The 22,877-nt window shown below is 49.3% G+C and overlaps 2 protein-coding genes across 2 annotated transcripts in view; one reads left to right on the top strand and one right to left on the bottom strand.

Annotated features, from left to right (window-relative positions):
• Positions 1–1,619: 1,619 nt before the first annotated feature.
• Positions 1,620–15,477, bottom strand: PPM1N (protein phosphatase, Mg2+/Mn2+ dependent 1N (putative)). Its single transcript, XM_081922245.1, has 5 exons — positions 13,217–15,477; positions 8,398–8,515; positions 5,502–5,616; positions 3,960–4,023; positions 1,620–2,173 (listed from the first exon to the last, which is right to left on the bottom strand). Exons 1-5 carry the CDS (start codon positions 14,141–14,143, stop codon positions 2,144–2,146), a joined length of 1,254 nt encoding a protein of 417 aa, XP_081778371.1. The 5' UTR covers positions 14,144–15,477; the 3' UTR covers positions 1,620–2,143.
• A 3,475-nt stretch (positions 15,478–18,952) lies between these two features.
• The window catches only part of RTN2 (reticulon 2), a 40,427-nt gene continuing 36,502 nt past the window's right edge, over positions 18,953–22,877 (top strand). Inside the window, exon 1 of the mRNA XM_081922222.1 lies at positions 18,953–19,062. Coding sequence (XP_081778348.1) covers positions 19,032–19,062 — 31 coding nt within the window. The 5' untranslated portion in view covers positions 18,953–19,031. The remainder of the gene's footprint in view (positions 19,063–22,877) is intronic.

Below are 22,877 nucleotides of genomic sequence, written 5' to 3'. Positions count from 1 at the left end.
TCTGCTTTTAGTTTCTTGCTGGTTTTATCTTCTGAATGTTTTAAAGAGTTGCTCTTACTGACAATGCTGTTGTTTCATTCTCTTTGTAAACTGCTTTTAGGTGTCCCTTCCGCATCCCTGCAACCAAGCAATGTATGAATCTTGTGAAATAATAAACAAAGAAACAAAGGCCGGTGCAAATTTTGCAGAATGGAGCAAAAATATTAGAAACTTGCCCAGCCAAGGACCGTATTAGCGACCCAAAGACTTGTGTTGACATCATCTGCTCCAGGGGTCAGCAAGGTTTACCTTGCCTGGACCGGTTCACTCCAGCGGATATCCCTCCGTGGGCCGGATTGAGCCCACACCCACGTTTTCTGGCATCAGGCGCAATTTTCAGCACTGCAGAAGCAAGTCCCTGTGCTGCGTTGCACCGGTTTAGCGCAGCGCACCGGGACTTGCCGAGTGGGCGGCTCGGTTTGGGGACTTCCTGGCAAATAGAAGGGGAAGAAATGGAGGCAGTGAGAGATTTTACTTCTTGGGCTCCACGATCACTGCAGATGGTGACGCCTGCTTCTTGAAAGAAAAGCAATGAGAAACCTAGACAGCATCTTAAAAAGCAGAGACATCACCTTGCCAACAAAGGTCCGTATAGTAAAAGCTATGGTTTTCCCAGTAGTGATGCATGGAAACGAGAGCTGGACCATCAAGAAGACTGATCGCTGAAGATTGATGCTTTTGAATTCTGGTGCTGGAGGAGACTCTGGAGAGTCCCATGGACTGCAAGAAGATCAAACCTCTCCATTCTGAAGGAAATCAGCCCTGAGTGCTCACTGGAAGGACAGATCCTGAAGCTGAGGCTCCAAGACTTTGGCCACCTCAGGAGAAGAGAAGACTCCCTGGAAAAGACCCTGATGTTGGGAAAAATGGAGGGCAGAAGGAGAAGGGGACGACAGAGGACGAGATGGTGGGACAGTGTTCTCGAAGCTACCAGCATGAGTTTGACCAAACTGCGGGAGGCAGTGGAAGACAGGAGTGCCTGGCGTGCTCTGGTCCAGGGGATCACAAAGAGGCGGACACGACTAAACAACTAAACAACAAAAGTGGGACGGTTAAACGACCCCCGTGGGCTGCTTGTGGCCCATGGGCCTTAGGTTGCAGACCTCTGGTCTACACAGTGCTTCTCAAACTTGGGTCTTCAGCTGTTGCTGGACTACAACTCCCATCATCCATAGCTAGCATGACCAGTGCTCAGGGATGATGGGATTTGTAGTCAACAACCGCTGGAGATCCAAGTTTGAGAGGCACTGGATTATACAGGCTGCATTTCCCCGTCTGATATATTCCAGGGGTGGGGATGACTCTTGCAAGTCTCTACTGTTGGAATGCAGTGTTAAAGAAGCAAAACTTTAAAAGCAGTTAACAAATACCCTGAGAGGCAATCCAAAACAAAAATTTATGGAAAAGAGGGACAGATATAAAACAGTAAAGGTTTGCTATCTATGCTAGCATTTGATTGACGTGGGAGTGAGACTGAGTTGAGAAATAAGACATATTGATATAGGAATGTATTAGATAAAATGTAAAGAAATATACAATAGTAAGAGTACATTCATGTAAAAAAGGAATATACAACGGTATAGACAGGAAGTCTAGAGTGTTGGAATACATATGATTTGGGGGGGGAATTTTGTTTTTGTTTTTTCTCTTTGTTCTTCCTTTTCTTGTTTCATTTTCTTTCTAGGTATATAAAATTTGTATATAATTTTTGTATACATGTTGGAAATTATAGTAAGTCCTGTAACGTAATATGACAACGTTTGCCGATGTAATATAAGAATGTTAACAAATAAATAAAATGCAAATTCAAAAAAGAAGCAAAAATTATGTCCAGGCAAGAAACAAAACACATGATCTGTTCTAACATGGACTGCCTTTGTCTTGAGTGCCAGCTGTTCTGCTCAGTCCAGATGTTGTTTTCCACCCTGGGGGCGGTGGGGAAAGGGGACTGTGGTGGCCCCAATCCAACTCGCCCCACACCTTCCATTGCCATCCAGCTTCCTAAGTTTGCCCAGAAATCCTGGTCAGATTTGCTTCCCCAGCTGGCTCTCTTTTGCAAAAATGATGTCTTGGCATCCGTGGTCCAACCTGCACAGCAGAGCGTTCAATCCGAGGCAGAATTCGCACTGGGGGCCTGAAACGAAGAAGGGCAGGGAGAAATAAGAACTTGGTTGGAGCACCATGAGCAGAAACAGTGTGGGAATGCGAGCAGCCAAAGTTCGTTTCAATCGATCGCATTTTCTGGAAACTCGGGAATCGGTGGCGTTGAGCAATATACAAATTAACTATTTAAATAAAGTTGAATCAAATGAACCAGCCAGTCCAGCTGAAAAGCAGCCTCCGCCACACTTTTCACAAGTTCCCAGAAGTTTATTTGGGGCAGCTTAGCAGGTGGTTAGGCTGTTCTGAAACTGCTTTCAGCTTGTAGAATCGATAACCAGGAGGCAGGAAGGCACAGAGCAGAAGAATATCGGAAGAGCAGCTGCTGGATCAGGCCAATGGTCCCAGCAGCCTGTTCTTAAAATGGCCAACCAGATATCTGCAGGAAACCAACAGGCAGGATCTGACCCCAAGAGCAAACTCCCCCCCCCCCCCAGGGCTTCCAGCAAATGGGATTCAGAAGCATTGCTGCCTCTCACTATATGAGACAATAAAGGTAAAGGTACCCCTGCCCGTTCGGGCCAGTCTTGCCAGACTCTAGGGTTGTGCGCTCATCTCACTCTACAGGCCAGGAGCCAGCGCTGTCCAGAGACACTTCCGGGTCACGTGGCCAGCGTGAAAAGCTGTATCTGGCGAGCCAGCGCAGCACACGGAACGCCGTTTACCTTCCTGCTGGTAAGCGGTCCCTATTTATTTACTTGCACTTTAGGGGTGCTTTCGAACTGCTAGGTTGGCAGGCGCTGGGACCGAACGACGGGAGCGCACCCCGCTGCGGGGATTCGAACTGCCGACCATGCGATCGGCAAGTCCTAGGCGCTGAGGTTTTACCCACAGCGCCACCCGCGTCCCTTTATGAGACAATACAATAATCTTTGTTGTCATTGTCCCATACAGAACAGCGAAACTGAAAAATCTACACAAGACATTCAAAAACCAACAACAAACCCAGCTATCCCAACCTGGTTAGCCCCCTAAAAACTCTGATACCCCATTTTAAAAATACAATATACTCCCATAGAGACTCCTTACGCTGTGTTTAAAACCAAAATCGCATTTGGATAGAAACTGTTTCTCAGGTGGCTAGTCCTAGTCTTTATAACCCTGTACCTTCTTCCAGAAGGCAGAAGCTGAAAGAGATCATTTCTGGGGTGGGCACTATCCTGCGCTATCTCTGCAGCTTTCTTATGGCACCTGGAAGCGTAGATTTGATCCAAGGTGAGAAGAGTGCACCCAATTATTCTCTCCACAGTCTTTACAACCCTGGATAGTGTTGTTTTTCCCTGACCATGCAGCTCCCAAACCACACACACAGACCATAAGTTAAGACACTCTCCACAGTACAATGGTAAAATGCCATCAACAGGTCCTTTGAGAGATTATTTTCCGGAGGAGTCTCAGAAAATATAACCTCTGCTGTGCTCTTATCATCAGGTCTTTGCTGTTTTCTCTCCAGGTTTTGGGAACTGAGAGCAGAGCCATCCTGGCTATGAACCACCAAGAGCCTCTCCTCCTCCATGGATTTGCCCCATCCTCTTTTAAAGCCATCCAAGTCAGTGGCTATCACTGCCTCAAGTGGCAGGGAGTTCCATAGTTCAACTCTGCTACACGATGATCTTTTACCTGCCCCGAATTTCCCAGGCTTCAGAGCCTAGTTGTCTGGTGTGGCGGTGCCATGAGGAGAATAAGGGGTTGCCCTCAACGACCCTCTGGACTCCCTTCCGACTCCTACAGACAGTTCAATAAGATCCGGGGGTTCTTACCGGCATTTCTTGCTCCTCGCGACTCTGCTTCGCCCGCTGATAAGCCTCCATGATCACAGCTCTCCTGCGAGAGGAACAAGGCGGTCACTAGCTTCTGATACCCCAAGCCGCTTGGCCCTCCTTTCTTCGCAGAAAGAAAAGCTTCTGAGCATAAACAGAGTGCTTTTCATACAACCACCGAGCAAACACGGCCACAGGTCTGGGATTAGGGGGCACCTACATTTCTCAATTTAGGCTAAGCCTGAAAATGGCCTTTCTTGACGAATTAGATGTAGTCCATGCCCTTTTAAAATGTGGTTCTTTTTTGGGGGGTGTAATAATAATAATAATAATAATAATAATAATTTATTTGTACCCTACCCATCTGGCTGGGTTTCCCCAGCCACTCTGGGCAGCTTCCAACAAAGATTAAAAATACAATAAAACATCAGTCATTAAAAACCTTCCTGAACAGCCTTCAGATGTCTTCTAAATGTCAGATACTTGTTTATCTCTTTGACATCTGATGGGAGGGTGTTCCACAGGGCGGGGGCCACTACCGAGAAGGCCCTCTGCCTGGTTCCCTGTAGCTTCGCTTCTCGCAATGAGGGAACCACCAGAAGGCCCTCGGCGCTGGACCACAGCGTCCGGGCAGAACGATGGGGGTGGAGACGCTCCTTCAGGTATACTGGACCAAGGCCGTTTAGGGCTTTAAAGGTCAGCACCAACACTTTGAATTGTGCTCGGAAACGTACTGGGAGCCAATGTAGGCCTTTCAGAACTGGTGTTACATGGTCCCGGCGGCTGCTCCCAGTTCCTAGTCTGGCTGCCGCATTCTGGATTAGTTGTAGTTTCCGAGTCACCTTCAAAGGTAGCCCCACGTAGAGAGCATTGCAGTAGTCCAAACGGGAGATAACCAGAGCATGCACCACTCTGGCCAGACAGTCTGCAGGCAGGGAGGGTCTCATCCTGCGTACCCGCTGGAGCTGGTTATTGGGTTCTTGCTTTTATTTTGGTTTTATATATATATTGGTTTTTATGTTGATCTTTTCTGTGAACTGCCCTGAGACCTCCGGATATAGGGCGGTACAGTGGTACCTTGGCTTAAGTACTTAATTCCTTTCAGAGGTCTGTTCTTAACCTGAAACTGTTCTTAACCTGAAGCACCACTTTAGCTAATGGGGCCTCCCACTGCTGCTGCGCTGCCGGTGCACAATTTCTGTTCTCATCCTGAAGCAAAGTTCTTAACCCGGGGTACAATTTCTGGGTTAGCAGAGTCTGTAACCTGAAGCCTATGTAACCTGAAGCGTATGTAACCCAAGGTACCACTGTATATAAATTCAATAAATCATCATCATCATCATCTGGACCCCGCCCTAAACTCCACCCACAGGTCTGTACTAGGCTCCACCCACTGGCCCAGAAGCCCCGCCCAGGCCCCGGAATCCTTTAGGTTTCGAAAGCTGGCGATCCTTTTAGAAGAAACAGACCCCCCTGCAGATATGAGAGCGGGGTGGGGGTGCGTGATTCCCAGGGAATGGGGAAGCAGATCATCATACTTACTTGCTAGCCAGGCCTCCCCCAGGGGGAAGGTTAGGGTTCGCCTCTGTAGCCAGACGTTGGAAGACGGAGACAAGGTTGGGACCTCCTTCCTGTTCCAGTAGTTCATTGTAAAGCTCTGGGGTGAGATTTGGGGTGGGGTGAGAGAAGTGGAGGGGCTGGTTACCTCGATGGCGCTGGCGGATAATTGCCCCACGAGTGGCTTCTAGATCCCCACCCAGACACAAACAGGTCCATGAATAATCATAGTTTAGAGGTCCCGGGCCCTAAGGAAGTCAGACTATCCTCCACCAGGGCCAGGGCCTTCTCAGTGATGGCTCCAACCTGGTGGAATGCTCTGTCCCATGAGACCAGGGCCCTGCAGGATTTAACTTCCTTCCGCAGGGCCTGTAAGACAGAGCTATTCCACCTGGCTTTCAATTTGAACTTAGCCTGATCTTTCATTCCCCTTCCTTCCCTCCCCCTCCCCTTTTTATGAAGATTACCCGCTCTGGGATCCCACAGCTAATTCTCCCCTGGTCTCCTTGCTGGCCCAAATAGGACTAACTTAGCCAGCTAGCCCTGGTGATCATCTAATGTTTACTGGATGGGTTTCCCCACTAAATTGATTTATTGTTATTAACGTTTTATATGATATTTTATGCTGTTTTTTGTTGCATCAATTAAGTGTTTTAAATTTGTTGTTAGCTGCCCTGAACTGGAAAGGGTGGAGTATAAATAATAATTTTTTATTATTATTATTATTATTATTATTATTATTATCTGCAGAACAGGCACCGAAGGACGAGAGTTCGAATGATCAAAACAGAGCGCTATGCAAAAGAGCTCAGCTCCTACACCTGCTGTTTGGCGCGATCCTTGCAGAACCTGAGCTGCACCTTTGCAAGACCTGTGTAACTTTGCAAGACTTTTTCATGCCTAAGCCCCGAGCTCGGCTTCTCAGATCTATAGCACTGCATGTAGACCACGAAGCCAAACAAAACGGTGTCCTTGTGTTATGTACTGAGTTGACTGGGATCCAAAAGGCAGCAGTCTGATTGGTCCTAGAACAATAGGATCCAGAATGCAGCAGTCTGATTGGTCCTAGAACAATAGGATCTAGAATGAAGCAGTCTGAATGGTCCACAGGAGCCACCCAATCCAGCTCCACGTGGAAGTGAATCCGCAACCTGATTGACCTACAGGAGAATCCCGGAATTAGCCAATCACGTGGGGCCCATTGTGTAAATAATGTATATAAAGCAGACATTCTGGGGGAACTTCCATTCCTCCTCACCACTATGAGCTGAATAATGAGCATGAAATCCACTCTCGACTCCGAGTATATTTCACCTTGGCAGAAAGGACAGCGGAAACTGTGGTGTCTTTAGTATATATGGTTTCATTTATCCATATGCACAACTTGAGTCTAGTCTGGAGGGCTCATGGCATTCGCAGCCCAATAGATGCATTTTAAATAAAAGCACACATTCTACTCATGTAAAAACACACTGATTCCTGGACTGTCTGTGGACCAAATTTAGAAGGCGATTGGTGAAAAAGTTTGCTGACTCCTGTGATGGACTATGCTAGGGGTCAGCAACCTTTTTCAGCCGTGGGCCAGTCCCCTGTCCCTCAGACCGTGGGGGGGCAGACTATTTTTTTTTGGGGGGGGGGAAATAAACAAATTCCTATGCCCCACAAATAATTCAGAGATGCATTATAAATAAAAGCACACATTCTACTCATGTCAAAACACCAGGCAGGCCCCACAAATAACCCAGAGATGCCTTTTAAATAAAAGCACACATTCTACTCACGTAAAAACACGCTGATTCCCAGACTGTCCATGTGCCAGTTTAGAAGGCGATTGGGCCGGATCCGGCCCCCGGGCCTTAGTTTGCCTACCCATGCTTTAGCTCATTGTTGTGCAAAGAAACCTGTCTGAGTAGCTCATCCACAGAATCCTCTGTTAGATTCTAGAATCATAGAATCATAGAGTTGGAAGAGACCACAAGGGCCATCGAGTCCAACCCCCTGCCAAGCAGGAAACACCATCAGAGCACTCCTGACATATGGTTGTCAAGCCTCTGCTTAAAGACCTCCAAAGAAGGAGACTCCACCACACTCCTTGGCAGCAAATTCCACTGTCGAACAGTTCTTACTGTCAGGAAGTTCTTCCTAATGTTTAGGTGGAATCTTCTTTCTTGTAGTTTGGATCCATTGCTCCGTGTCCGCTTCTCTGGAGCAGCAGAAAACAACCTTTCTCCCTCCTCTATGTGACATCCTTTGATATATTTGAACATGGCTATCATATCACCCCTGAACCTCCTCTTCTCCAGGCTAAACATGCCCAGCTCCCTTAGCCGTTCCTCATAAGGCATCGTTTCCAAGCCTTTGACCATTTTGGTTGCCCTCCTCTGGACACGTTCCAGTTTGTCCGTGTCCTTCTTGAACTGTGGTGCCCAGAACTGGACACAGTACTCCAGGTGAGGTCTGACCAGAGCAGAATACAGTGGCACTATTACTTCCCTTGATCTAGATGCTATACTCCTATTGATGCAGCCCAGAATTGCATTGGCTTTTTTAGCTGCCGCGTCACACTGTTGGCTCATGTCAAGTTTGTGGTCAACCAAGACTCCTAGATCCTTTTCACATGTACTGCTCTCAAGCCAGGTGTCACCCATCTTGTATTTGTGCCTCTCATTTTTTTTTGCCCCTCATTTTTTTTCACTTGGGTACCCAAGAACAGGAAGGGACCCAGGGCATCATCCAAACTGACCCCCCAAAACCCCTCACAGCACTACTTTCCCTTCTGTTATTTTTCCTCCCCGTTTCCAAAATCCCACTCCTCCCTTTTGCCAGCGGCCAATGAGGCCTCCCAGGCCCCGCTCCGTCGCAGCACAAACGGTGTACGCACCTGCCACCCTCTTCTCCAGGGAAGCGTCCAGCTCCTGCTCCTTCTGCAAGGCCTCCTCGGAGACGCCCGGGGCAGCTGGGAAACAAACCACGATGCAGGTCATGTTGTCACGGCTGCCCTGCAGGGAGAGCGTAGAGTCATCTGAGGATTGTGTCCTCCTGCCTGCTTAGCAAAGCAAAATTTTTTTGCAAGGGCCATCTTAAGGAAATCAGCCGTGAGTGCTCACTGGAAGGACAGATCCTGAAGCTGAGGCTCCAATACTTTGGCCACCTCATGAGAAGAGAAGACTCCCTGGAAAAGACCCTGATGTTGGGAAAGATGGAGGGCCCAAGGAGAAGGGGAGGACAGAGGACGAGATGTTGGGACAGTGTTCTCGAAGCTGCCAGCCTGAGTTTGACCAAACTGCGGGAGGCAGTGGAAGACAGGAGTGCCTGGCATGCTCTGGTCCAGGGGGTCACGAAGAGTCGGACAAAACTAAACAACTAAACAACAACAAGGCCATCTCCTTCAACCTTATTCTCCCTAGACAAACATGTCAGGGGCCAGATCCGTTTCCTTACTCCCATATGCACGAGACAGAGCCAGCCCAGTCCGTTTACAGGCAATCCTTATAGGAGGAAAAGTTGCAATATCTGGGGGTTTTTTGGCAGAGAAAAAGGGCACGTATTTTGGGGGTGCAGACAGCATGTTAGAGGTGTGCGCAGTTATGTATGGTGCAAAGAAAGTGAGAATGTGCAGCTTTTTAAATAGCATTTTCAATAGCATCAGTGTTGGTGCTGACCTTGAAAGCCCTAAACGGCTTTGATCCAGTATACCTGAGGGAGCGTCTCCACCCCCATTGTTCTGCCCGGACGCTGAGGTCCAGCTCCGAGGGCCTTCTGGCGGTTCCCTTGCTGCAAGAAGCCAAGTTACAGGGAACCAGGCAGAGGGCCTTCTCGGTGGTGGCACCTGCCCTGTGGAACGCCGTGCCTGTGGAACTGTGACTCCTGCATTGCAGGGGTTGGACTGGATGACCTTTGGAGGGCCCTCCTAACTTTACAATTATGAGATTCTATAGCTTATCCTTTCTGTTTTCTTTAGAGCAGGGGCAGGACAGTTCCCTGGAGCCCAGTGAAATTCGGAGGGACACCTGTTCCCCTCACCTGCTGCTTGAACCTCCTTCAAGATGCTCCAACGGAGCGCAGCTCTTTAACAAACTCTTCTGGAATTCACCTTTCCTGCCCCTCCTAAAGGACTTCTTGATGCTCCACTGTCCTGCTTCGCTAATCCTGGACCTCCAGTGCCCTCAGTTGGCAGCTGCTTCCTTAAGCCCTTGGGGGAGCAGGCTGATGTGTGTTAATTACGTGGCTGGGCCCAGGAATGGAGATAAATGCTCAGCAGGAGAAGGAAAAGGGCAGCAGCAATCATAAAACTGAATGCAGAGAGTCCCACAGATCCAGTTAAGCCAGGAAGATCTCAGGTTCCTCTAAACTTGGGCTGGTTGGTGTAACCCCCAGCTTGCCGGGGAAATTCAGCCAGATGGGTGGGGTATAAATATTAAATTAATTTATTATTATTATTTCAATATAATATAATATAATATAATATAATATAATATAATATAATATAATATAATAATTATTATTATAATTAATAATATAATGTAATATAATATAATATAAAAAATAATATAAATCTAAAATTATAAAATATAAAATTATAATAAATATAATATAATATATTATATATTATAAAAATAAGAAATAAAAAATAAAAAAATAATAGAAAATATAATATAATTATTATAATTAATGTAATTATTAAGCCTGCTTAATGCTTTAATTTTCATTCTGGGGAAGGGGAGTAGTTTTTCCTTTCCTTTCAAGGAGTTGCGATTCCTGCATTGCAGCGGGCTGGACTGGATGATCCCTGGGGTTCCCTTCCCACTCTGTAATTCTATGAAATGGAGGCAGTGAGAGATTTTACTTTCTTGGGCTCCATGATCACTGCAGATGGTGACAGCAGTCACAAAATGAAAAGACGCCTGCTCCTTGGGAGAAAAGCAATGACAAACCTAGACAGCATCTTAAAAAGCAGAGACATCACCTTGCCAACAAAGGTCCGTATAGCTCAAGCTCTGGTTTTCCCAGTAGTGATGTATGGAAGTGAGAGCTGGACCATAAAGAAGGCTGATCGCCAAAGAATGGATGCTTTTGAATTCTGGTGCTGGAGGAGACTCTGGAGAGTCCCATGGACTGCAAGAAGATCCAACCTCTCCATTCTGAAGGGAATCAGCCCTGAGTGCTCACTGGAAGGACAGATCCTGAAGCTGAGGCTCCAAGACTTTGGCCCCCTCATGAGAAGAGAAAACTCCCTGGAAAAGACCCTGATGTTGGGAAAGATGGAGGGCACAAGGAGAAGGGGACGACAGAGGACGAGATGGTGGGACAGTGTTCTCGAAGCTACCAGCATGAGTTTGACCAAACTGCGGGAGGCAGTGGAAGACAGGAGTGCCTGGCGTGCTCTGGTCCAGGGGGTCACGAAGAGGCGGACACGACTAAACGACTAAACAACAACAACATTTCTGTGGTTACTTGCCCTTCCCCCTAAGGTCCTAGGGTGGGTTATGGGATCAAATCACAATATTAAACAAAATTTAGAACATCTTGCCATCGTCAAAATAAGGTGGCTCTAAAAAGACGCACCTCCTGTCACTATTTCGGGAAGAACTGTCTGGCTGCAAGAGCTATTTGACAGTGGAACGAACTCTTCGAAAGTTCAGCCAGAGGGCTCTCCCATCATTGGAGCTTTTTAAGCAGAGGTTGGAAGGCCATCTGTCAGGGATGCTTTAGCTGTGATCCCTGCAATATTGTCAGGGAATGAAGAAAAGCCTTTGCAAGTTCATCGGTTCCATTCCATGCAACTTGCCCTAGCTGAAGGATGCTATTTCCGGATTCCAGAGTCCTCCCATTCGGAGGTAGCATGCCTTATGATTTACCTTACTTACTGGTTTGCTCAAACTACAAAAACTTAGGTGCAGCCTTGTTCAATGATTTACATCTCCCAGCTGGGAGGTTGATTGGATATCCGACTTTTCATTAAAGGACAGGTCTCCCTAGACCTCTGAGAAAGGGGCCTCTTTTGCCTTTAGGGTGGCAATTTTAAGGACTCATAAAATCATAGAATTGTGGAGTTGGAAGGGGTCCCTGATCTAGTCCAACCCCCTGAAATGTTGTCCCGTACAGGGTTCGAACCTGCAGCCCTGGCGTTATCACCACCACAGAAAAATTTGTAAGGGAAGGTAAGTTACAATTTTTCAGGGGAGCAAACGCTTGTCTGGTTTTAATAATTATTTTAACCATGTGATGCGTTTTATTTATTTTGTGTTTTGCAAAGGCATCAATAATAATACGGGTTGGACTAGATGGGCACTGGGTGCCCCTTCCAACGCTGTCATTAGAATCAAAGAACTGTATTGCTGGAAAGGACCCTGAGGTCCTTCAATGCAGGAATCAATACGATACGATAATCTTTATTGCCATTGTTCCATACAGAACAATGAAGTTGAAAAAATCTACATGGGACATTCAAAATAACAAGCCTGCTATCCCAGCCTGGTTAGCCCCCTAAAAACTCTGATACCCCATAATTAAACACAATATACGGTACTCCCATAGAGACTACTTTACACTGCGTTTAAAACCAAAATCGCATTTGGGTAGAAACTGTTTCTCATGTGGCTAGTCCTAGTCTTTATAACCCTGGACCTTCTTCCAGAAGGCAGAAGCCGAAAGAGATCATTTCCCGGGTGCGCACTATCCTGCGCTATCTCTGCAGCTTTCTTATGACACCTGGAAGCGTAGATTTGATCTAAGTTGGGAAGAGTGCACCCAATTATTCTCTCTGCAGTCTTTACAACCCTGGACAACATTGTTTTTTCCCTGACCATGCAGCTCCCAAACCACACACACAGACCATAAGTTAATATACTCGCCACAGTACAATGGTAAAATGCCATCAACAGGTCCTTTGAGAGATTATTTTTCTGGAGGATTCTCAGAAAATATAACCTCTGCTGTGCTCTCTTCATCAGGTCTTTACTGTTTTCTCCCCAGGTTAGGTCATCTCTCAACTCCATTCCCAGAAATTGAAACACTGAGACCTGTTCCACACACTTGCCCTCAATAATGAGTGGCTGAATATTCAATTTACATTCCCAAAAGTCCATAATAATCTCTTTTGTTTTCTTTAAGTTAAGGAGTATGTTGTTTTTCCTGCACCACTCCCCCAACTGTTCAACTTCCTTCCTATAGGCTTCATTCTCAATAATCTGAGAAATCTAGAAATGTGCTGCTCATCTCGCTTTATTGGCCGAGTGAGCCGGCGTACAGTTTCCGGGTCATGTGGCCAGCATGACTAAGCCGCTTCTGGCGAACCAGAGCAGCGCAGGGAAATGCCGTTTACCTTCCCACTGGAATGGTACCTATTTCTCTGCTTGCACTTTGGCGTGCTTTCGAACTGCTAGGTTGGCAGGAGCAAGGACCGAGCAACGGGAGTTCACCCCGTCATGGGGATTCGAACCGCCGACCTTCTGATCGGCAAACCCTAGGCTCTGTGGTTTAACCCACAGCGCCACCCGCGTTCCTTCTAGAAATCTAGTTGGCCGCAATTTCCACGATACTGAAAGCCCCTGGGAAGGTTCTGAAGCCGAGGTTGGATGGGCATCTGTCATGGATGCTTCAACTGAGATCCCTGCATTGCAGCGGGTTGGACTAGATGACCCCTGGGTGCACCTTCCAACTCAAAGTGAGAACCCCCTGCCTCTATCCTCCCCCCTCACCTTGTAGAGGCAGGAGTCCAGCACGCACTCGCAGACGTCCCGCGGGCTGCCGGTGAGGCAGAGTCGCGAGCGCACGAAGGCGCACAGCCCCGCGTTGTCAAAGGTGTCCCAAACCCCGTCGCAGGCCAGCACCAGGAACTCGTCTTCGTCAGGACAGCGCTCCAGCTGGTACACCTCGGGCTCGGGGGACACCGGCTGCTCGGTGGGGCCACGCCAAGACACGGCCTTGTAGCCGAAGTCGCCCAGGGCCCGGGAGACGGCCAGCGACCCGTTGACCCTCTGCAGCACCACCGTGCCGCCGGCGTTCTCGATGCGCCGCCGCTCCCTCGGCTTGGTGGGCTTGTGGTCGTCGGTGTAGAAGGTGACGGCGGCCGAGCGGCAGAGGAGAGCCCTCGAGTCGCCCAGGTTGATGAAGTAGAGGTGCCGGGGTGACACCAGCACGGCCACGGCGGTAGTGCCCGCGTGCTCCCAGGCCTCGGCCCGCGACAGGTCCTGCATGCGCCTGTCGATGGCCAGGAAGGCCTCCCGCACGGCCTCCTTGACGGCTGCGGGGTCCTCCTCCTGGCCGGACAGGGCCTCGGCCTCCAGCACGTGCCCGAGCAAGTGCCTGGCGCAGAACTGAGCCACCGTGCTGCCCGCGTGCCCGTCGTACACGGCAAAGAAGGCCCAGCCAGCCAGGGCTCCGGGCAGCTGGGGCTGAGCGGTGTGGGCATCTTCCATGTGTGCCCGCCAGCCTTGCATGGAGCCCAGGCCGTACCTCAAGCCACCCACCTCTCCTTCCTCCAGGAGTTTCTCCGTCTGGGGCTTGTCCAAGAAAAAACTGGGCACTTCCTGGGCCTCCTCCGCTTTGAAGAACAACGAGACCCTTCTCTCGGCTTCGGCCACCAGGAGCCTCACAAAGGTGGCCATGCTCAGGAGCTTGGCCATAAAGTGCAACGTGTTCCCCGAAATGTCAAGGGGCTGTGGCCTCCCCTGGGGATCCTGCGTTGCTGCTGTCCTTGAAGAGCAGAAGAATGGGAGAGCCTTTTGCGTCAGGCCAAGGGCCCATCTAGTCCAACATCTGCTCTTTGCAGAGGCAACCACAAGTCCCAACCAGGTTTTGAGTGCTCTCTTTGAGTGACGACTCAGACCGACATCTTGAAAGATGCACTAGGGATCTCTCTTGTCACTGGCGACCACCTGCTCTCAGTCGCCGGTGGCTCGCATCGCCTACCCTCTTCCAGAAGGCTGCACAATTTGGCGCCTGGCAGTCCCTGAGCTTTTGACGCCCGTTGTGCGATGGGTGCTGCACGTTAGCCGAGGAGAGTCGTTACAGCGTTGCAGCCTCCGTTGCTGATGGTGGTTTGCCCATGGGACCACCGTGGCAGCCCAGGTGGTCTTCGCTAAAGTCCTTCCTCTTTAGACGGTCCACACATCGCCCCCTCTTCCGAAAATAGCATCAGCTGTTCACCCCTAATGTTCCTGCTCTGCTCCCGGCTGCTTCCAGCATTGTCTCTGGGTCACTCCCGCAGCTTTCCCCCCCCCTGCCCTGCACCCATCTGTCCCCACCCTCCGGGAAAGCCGTTCCCAATTGGCTCTCGGCTTCAGCATTAGCCCAGCGGCTCGTAATCTCTTCATCCAGCGCTAAATATGGGGTTTAAAAACCCCTAATCCTCGCCTGTGTCGGAGGCGGCCTTTGCAGGGACTCCCACTCGGGATTCACCTGCCCCACACTCTGGCCGCCAGATGGTGCCTTTCATAGCAGACAGCTGGAGAGTTCTGTTTTTAAAGCCAGGCGCCTCTTAGGGCCGGTTACGAAACAGAACCCAGAAGGTCGCAACCTTTATCCTGGTATTGCACTCCTTTGCAAATGGCCCAAATATGTTTCCTTCTGCATCACCTAATTGTAAATTGGTGAATTGAATTGGGGAACATAAACCGGTGCAAGACGTTTTGGGATTTCATTTTGACGGAACTAATAAGAAAACTTTGCCCAAGGTGAATGTTACCGAATGTTTTCGATGACACCAATGTAGACATATTGTCAAAAGAACCATTCTTCTGTATGATATTGGCAGCTCAGATAGTCTTTGCGAGTCGATGGGAAACAGTCCCAAATCTTACAAATCTGGACTGATACCTGATAATTAGATAAGGCTGATATTCCCTTACTTGGACTTTGTTATTTTAACCCATGGGTAGGCAAACTAAGGCCCGGGGCCCGGATCCAGCCCAATCACCTTCTAAATCCAGCCCACGGACAGTCTGGGAATCAGCGTGTTTTTACATGAGTAGAACGTGTCCTTTTATTCAAATGCATCTCTGGGTTATTTGTGGGGCATAGGAGTTTGTTGACCCCTGTTTTAACCCGTACATATTCTATGCGCCTATTTTACAGCTTTGCTTTTCAGTTTCTAATTTTCACCTGTTTAATTTTCACCCTCTCTTTCATATACATTATAAAATGAAAAACAAAATCTTTAGCAACCACCTTTATCCGGGCAGCTCTGCATGTTCCAGAACGACTCATAGGCCAGCTGGGCTGCAGGAACCTCACCTCTTCAGAACCGTAGTCTTCATTCTTTCATTCCATTTCATTTTTAACGCAAGCCTCCAGCCCACCCACTTTCCATGTTGTGCTTTTTAGACATGCATCATTTCGTGACACAGTAATTCAGTTTCACAAGCGAACAGGAGGTTAAGATAACCCCTTTCTGGCGACGCACAGTTTGGAAAGCTCTTCTCTAGCCCTTATTATGACACAGCCCATGATGCTTGTGTGTGGCCTGGTGTGACCTCATGGGGCAGAACTGAGTTATGGTGCTGTGGGAGAGAAGGAGGTGAGGGCGGATGACTCGACTCGGATGAGCCACAGCTCTCCTCACCCACTCCCAGTGCAAGCAGGCGCAGATAAAAGAAATCCCAGCACATGAGAACACAAGAGAAGCCCACCTAGTCCAGCATTGTTTTCTCACAGAAGCCAACCAGATGCCATATTGGGAAACCTGGAAGCAGGATCTGACCAAACAAGGTCCCCATCCCCTCCTGTGGTTTCCATCAACTGGTTTTCAGACTGTGCCTCTGACTGCGTAGGCCAGAGCTGCTGCTTCTTCTTCTGTGGCGATCCCTTGTAGCCGAGTACGATTGTCTTCCATAAACACGGTTTTAACAATGAGTCCGTAAGTGACTGTGGAGGCCAATTCTGGACCCACAGGTCCTTCCACAGTGGGGACATTGGTTTCTGGGCAGGAGTTGATCACGGGGAGGGTTTGCCAAGCGTGCCTTCCTCTTAGCGCTCTTCTCCCTTTTGTCCTGAGTTCGAGTGTCTTCAAAGCCCACGACACCTTTGGTCAAGGCTGTTCTCCAACTGGAGCGCTCGCAGGCCAGTGTTTCCCAATTGTTGGTGTTTATACTACATTTTTAAAAGCCACAGTCGGGGGCTTTAAATGCCTCTGAATACCAGTTGCTGGAAGCCACAGGAGAGGAGAGTGGCCCAGTATACCTGAAGGAGCATCTCCACCCCCATTGTACTGCCCGGATACTGAGGTCAAGCACCGAGGGCCTTCGGGCGGTTCCCTCATTTCAAGAAGCAAAGCTACAGGAAACCAGGCAGAGGGCCTTCTCGGTGGTGGCACCTGCCCTGAGGAACGCCCTCCTACCAGATGTCAAGGAAATAAACAACTATCTGACATTCAGAAGACATCTGAAGGCAGCCCTGTTTAGGGAAGCTTTTAATGTCGGATGTTTTATCACATGGGTAGGCAAACTAAGGCCCAGGGGCCGGATGTGGCCCAATCGCCTTCTCAATCCGGCCCACGGACGGTCCAGGAATCAGCGTGTTTTGACATGAGTAGAACGTGTGCTTTTATTTAAAATGCATCTCTGGGTTATTTGTGGGGCATAGGAATTGGTCCATCCCCCCCACAAAATATAGTCCAGCCCCCCACAAGGTCTGAGGACCGGCCCACCACGGCTGAAAAAGTTTGCCGACCCGTGTTTTATCATGTTTTTAGTATTCTGTTAGGTCCAGAGTGGCTGGAGAAACCCAGCCAGATGGGCGGGGGTATAAATATTATTATTATTATTATTATTATTATTATTATTATTATTATTACAGATAGGTAGCCGTGTTGGTCTGCCATAGTCAAAACAAAAAAAATTCCTTCCAGTAGCACCTTAAAGACCAACTAAGTTAGTTCTTGGTATGAGCTTTCGTGTGCATGCACACTTCTTCAGATACCTTGAAACAGAAGTCACCAGACCCTTCTATATAGTGAGAAGGTGGGGAGGGGTATTACTCAGAAGGGTGGTGGGAATGGGTGATTGGCAGATAGCTGTGATGAGCCTGTTGACGACTCTTAACGACTGCAATAGGTCTTACAGGAAAAAGCAAGGGGTGAGAAGGTGAAAAATGACTTTGTCATGTATAATGAGATAAGAATCCAATGTCTTTGTTCAGACCAGGTCTCTCCATGGTTTTAAGTTTGGTAATAAGTTGCAATTCAGCAGCTTCTCTTTCCAGTCTATTTCTGAAATTCCTTTGTAGTAAAACAGCTACTTTGAGATCTTGTATAGAATGTCCTGGGCGATTGAAGTGTTCTCCTACTGGTTTCTCTGTCTTGTGATTCCTGATGTCAGATTTATGTCTGTTTATTCTTTGGCGTAAGGTTTGGCCTGTTTGTCCAATATAGAGAGCTGAAGGACACTGTTGGCATTTGATGGCATACACAATGTTAGACGATGAGCAATTAAATAGTCCCGAGATGGTATGTGTGATGTTGTTGGGGCCAGTAATGGTGTTGTCCGGGTGTATGTGGCAGCAAAGTTGGCATCTGGGTTTATTGCAGGCTCTGGTGCCAGTGTCCGTGTTAAGTCTGGTTGTAGCATTATTGTGGGTTAGGAGCTGTTTAAGATTGGGTGGCTGTCTGTAGGCAATGAAAGGTCTTCCTCCCAGAGCTTGAGAAAGAGAACTGTCATTGTCCAGGAGAGGTTGTTGATCTCTGATGATGCGTTGTACTGTTTTAACTTGGGAACTGTATGTGATGACTAGAGGTGTTCTGTTATTTTCTTTTTTGGGTCTGTCTTGCAGCAAGTTCTCTCTGGGTATCAGTCTGGCTCTGTTGATCTGTTGTCTAACTTCATCTTCATTATTATTATTATTATTATTATTGCCATTTGCCAGGGATTGTTTCCTGTGATTCCTGCATTGGGCTAGATGACCCTTGGATCCCTATATCCACCCTGTTGACCTGGTGGTGTTCAGCCCTCCCAGCATGTGATGATTCGCCCCCCCCTCGCCCGTCCCCAATTCTGCTCTGCAGCGAAAGCAGGAGGGCGGGACTACATGTTGAGTGGCAGGCAGGCAACCCACCCTCCCATCCATCCTTCCTCCCTCCTGCCTGGGCGGGCCTTCTCCCTCCTAAGGCGAGCCAGACCTCTCCCTCTCCACGACCACCCCTCCTCCCTCACCCCACCCTAAAGACCCCCCCCAGGCGACCTCACCCCCCACCCTACTTCCTCCCTCCCTCCCTCCTTACCTGCCCCTCCCTCCCTGCAAGGTAGGCTCCTCCGACTCCATCCCTCTCTCTCCTGCATCTTTTCCTGCATCCTTTGTCTGCATCGCTTCTTTGTCTCCTCGCCTTTGCGCCCTCGCCCAGGCGGCCCGCGAGGCTCCGGCCGGCCCCGGCCCCCTGCCTGCCTGCCCTCCAGGCGGCGGGCCGCGGCGGGGGGCAGGATGGGGCCGCGGGGGAGATGAGCAGCGGCGGGAGGCGGCGGCGGAGGCGCAGGGGGGCAGCGCGGCCGCAGCGCGCATCCCGCATGGACCACGAGGCGGGCGATGGGGCAGGTCCTGGGATTCGCCCATTGCAGTAGGTATCTTGTGGGGCAGGGAGAGAGGGCGGGAGGGCGGGCAAGGCTCCTTATTTCTCTCCCCCCTCCTCCAACCCCCCCCCCCAAAAACCCACCGCCCATTTTGGACGCCCTTTCTCTAGTCATCGATTTTTCAAAGCATCGCCCATTTCTTCCTAGGCAGGTGGGGAAGATAAAAAAACAAAAGCATCCATTCAAAATGGGGAAACAACACCGTATTTTCTTTGGGGGGGGTGATGACTTTCCAAGGGGGGAGGACAGGGGAGTACCACTCCCTAGTGGAGGGTGGGAAGGGTTTGCCAGCGCTCCCCCCCCCAAAAAAACCCCACTTTCGTTGCCCCTCCCAATGCATCTCCTGCACCTGGTGTTCAGCTGGTCCTGAGAGCCATGCTCATTTCTGAAATATTTATTTATAGACATGTTTACCCATCGTTTGTGACTCCTGCTCCCCCCCCGTCATGCACACACACAGAGAGACCTCACAGTTTTCAGGTGCGAATGTGTGGAGGGGGCGCTTAATTGTGTTTGCGTTCGTGAAAGCAGATGTGGAAAGGGGCCGGTTCAAACTGCACTCTGCACGCGCTCTTGGCTGCTGTTTGGTGCGTCCCAAGGTTGAACCCCCTGCAGCTTCTGGGAGATAAACCCACGCTACCCCACCCAAAGATGTAACTAGAGGGCTTTTCCAGAGATTAAAAGAGGCGGGGGGGGGGGACAGCAGCCGCGAGAGATTCTCTTTGATTAAAAAAAGGGTGCATAGAAGCAAGTGTTTGGTGCAAGGCTAGGGGAGTAGAGGTCATTTGTTGTGTTTTTCTGGAAGGATAAAGGAGAGGGCTGTGGGGAGAAATTTCTGGGCAAGACTGCGATGCCAGATAAGTTTAATAAGGAGTAAGGCCCATGGAGACTTACTTTCGTGTAGGTGTGCAGAGACAACACCTTGCCAACAAAGGCCCATATAGTTAAAGCTATGGTTTTCCCAGTCGTGATGTATGGAAGTGAGAGCTGGACCATAAGGAAGGCTGATTTATGCTTTTGAATTATGGTGCTGGAGGAGACTCTTGAGAGTCCCGTGGACTGCAAGAAGATCCAACCTCTCCATTCTGAAGGAAACCAGCCCTGAGTGCTCACTGGAAGGACAGATCCTGAAGCTGAGGCTCCAAGACTTTGGCCACCTCATGAGAAGAGAAGACTCCCTGGAAAAGACCCTGATGCTGGGAAAGATGGAGGGCGCAAGGAGAAGGGGACGACAGAGGACGAGATGGTGGGACAGTGTTTTCGAAGCTACGGGCATGAGTTTGACCAAACTGCGGGAGGCAGTGGAAGACAGGAGGGCCTGGCGTGGTCCAGGGGGTCACGAAGAGGCGGACACAACTAGGTGTGCAGAGGATTGTATTGCAAGGTAACAGCCGGACATGGACCAAATCACAGCAAAGCATTTACATGGATTCACGGGACAGCTGGCGTTAGGAGTGTCTATATTATTTATTTGTTGCAACTTTTTCTCCCTCCCCATGTGGGGCAAGTTAGACTAAGGGATGCCCCCACCCCAAGGTCATGCGGCCGAGTGTGGATTTGAACCCCCGTCTCCCAGATCCTGGTCCTCATTTAACACCCACAACAACCCTGGCGAGGCAGGTTAGTAGTCTGAAAGGGGCAGTAAGGCGGCCAGCAAGATCACACCCAGACAGCATTGTGGGGCTGAGTGGTGGGATTCGCACTCTGGTCTCTCCCAGGTCCTGGCCAGAGACTTGAACCACGGCACCTCACTGGTGTCTCTGCTCAAAGCAGGGCAGGCCGTGGATTCCCACAGCGGATGGGGAACTGGGCTGAAGTCTCTGGCAAAGTCGAAAACCTGCTGGCAGGGGCTCCGATGGCGCAAGAAGAAATTGCTCTCTTCCCCCTCCATTAACCTTTTGTAGGAAGTGAGGCTTGCAAGACATTGTAATAATAATAATAATAATAATAATAATAATAATAATTTATTATTTATACTCCGCCCATCTGACTGGGCTTCCCCAGCCACTCTGGGCGGCTTCCAACAAAATATTAAAATACAGTAATGCATCAAATATTAAAAGCTTCCCTAAAGAGGGCTGCCTTCAGATGTCTTCTAAAAGTCTGGTAGTTGTTGTTCTCTTTGACATCTGGTGGGAGGGCGTTCCACAGGGCGGGCGCCACCACCGAGAAGGCCCTCTGCCTGGTTCCCTGTAACCTCACTTCTCGCAATGAGGGAACCGCCAGAAGGCCCTCAGCACTGGACCTCAGTGTCCGGGCAGAACAATGGGGGTGGAGACGCTCCTTCAGATATACTGGACTGAGGCCGTTTAGGGCTTTAAAGGTCAGCACCAACACTTTGAATTGTGCTCGGAAACGTACATTGTGTGAATTAAAGCTTGGGCTGCTGACAGCTGGTGGACTTTTTTCAGGGGATACACAACTAAGCACCCAGAGCAGAATTCTCCAGCGTTTGGAGCTGTGAAAGTGTTTTTGTGTGCAGCTCCTAGCACGCCGCTCGGACATTGGCATGGGAGCAAAGTGTCTTTTCAGTGGACTTTCTGGAGGTGTGGGGCTTCTGCTCTACTAAGCTGCCATCTCCAGCATGTTTGCAGCTGAAAATGGACCGGGGGACATAGGAAACCGCTTTATCTGGGCCCTTGGCTCTACCGAGCTGAGAATTGTCTACACAGACTCAGCAAGGTTTCAGGCAGAGGGTGCTCTCCACCCTACCTGAAGATGGTTCCTTTTCATCCTGGAGACGAGTGACTAGTGGGGTGCCACAGGGTTCTGTCTTGGGCCCAGTCTTTTTCAACATCTTTATCAACGACTTGAATGATGGACTCAAGGGCATCCTGATCAAATTTGCAGATGACACCAAACTGGGAGGGGTGGCTAACACCCCAGAGGACAGGGTCACACTTCAAAACGACCTTGACAGATTAGAGAACTGGGCCAAAACAAACAAGATGAATTTTAACAGGGAGAAATGTAAAGTATTGCACTTGGGCAAAAAAAAATGAGAGGCACAAATACAAGATGGGTGACACCTGGCTTGAGAGCAGTACATGTGAAAAGGATCTAGGAGTCTTGGTTGACCACAAACTTGACATGAGCCAACAGTGTGACGCGGCAGCTAAAAAAGCCCATGCAATTCTGGGCTGCATCAATAGGAGTATAGCATCTAGATCAAGGGAAGTAATAGTGCCACTGTATTCTGCTCTGGTCAGACCTCACCTGGAGTACTGTGTCCAGTTCTGGGCACCACAGTTCAAGAAGGACACTGACAAACTGGAACGTGTCCAGAGGAGGGCAACCAAAATGGTCAAAGGCCTGGAAACGATTCCTTATGAGCAACGGCTAAGGGAGCTGGGCATGTTTAGCCTGGAGAAGAGGAGGTTAAGGGGTGATATGATAGCCATGTTCAAATATATCAAAGGATGTCACATAGAGGAGGGAGAAAGGTTGTTTTCTGCTGCTCCAGAGAAGCGGACACGGAACAATGGATCCAAACTACAAGAAAGAAGATTCCAGCTAAACATTAGGAAGAACTTCCTGACAGTAAGAGCTGTTCGACAGTGGGATTTGCTGCCCAGGAGTGTGGTGGAGTCTCCTTCTTTGGAGGTCTTTAAGCAGAGGCTTGACAACCATATGTCAGGAGTGCTCTGATGGTGTTTCCTGCTTGGCAGGGGGTTGGACTCCATGGCCCTTGTGGTCTCTTCCAACTCTATGATTCTATGCACTCAGGGACCTTCTGCTACAGCCCTTTCCCCATAAGCTGACCCACTTGGATATTGATTCTTTAGGGAAGCTGTATCTCCTT

This window comes from Podarcis melisellensis (genome assembly GCF_964234715.1).
Source record: "Podarcis melisellensis genome assembly, chromosome: 8".
Classification (NCBI taxonomy): domain Eukaryota; kingdom Metazoa; phylum Chordata; class Lepidosauria; order Squamata; family Lacertidae; genus Podarcis; species Podarcis melisellensis.
Note: the sequence above shows the minus strand (reverse complement) of the source record. Positions and strands in the feature narration are given on the sequence as shown.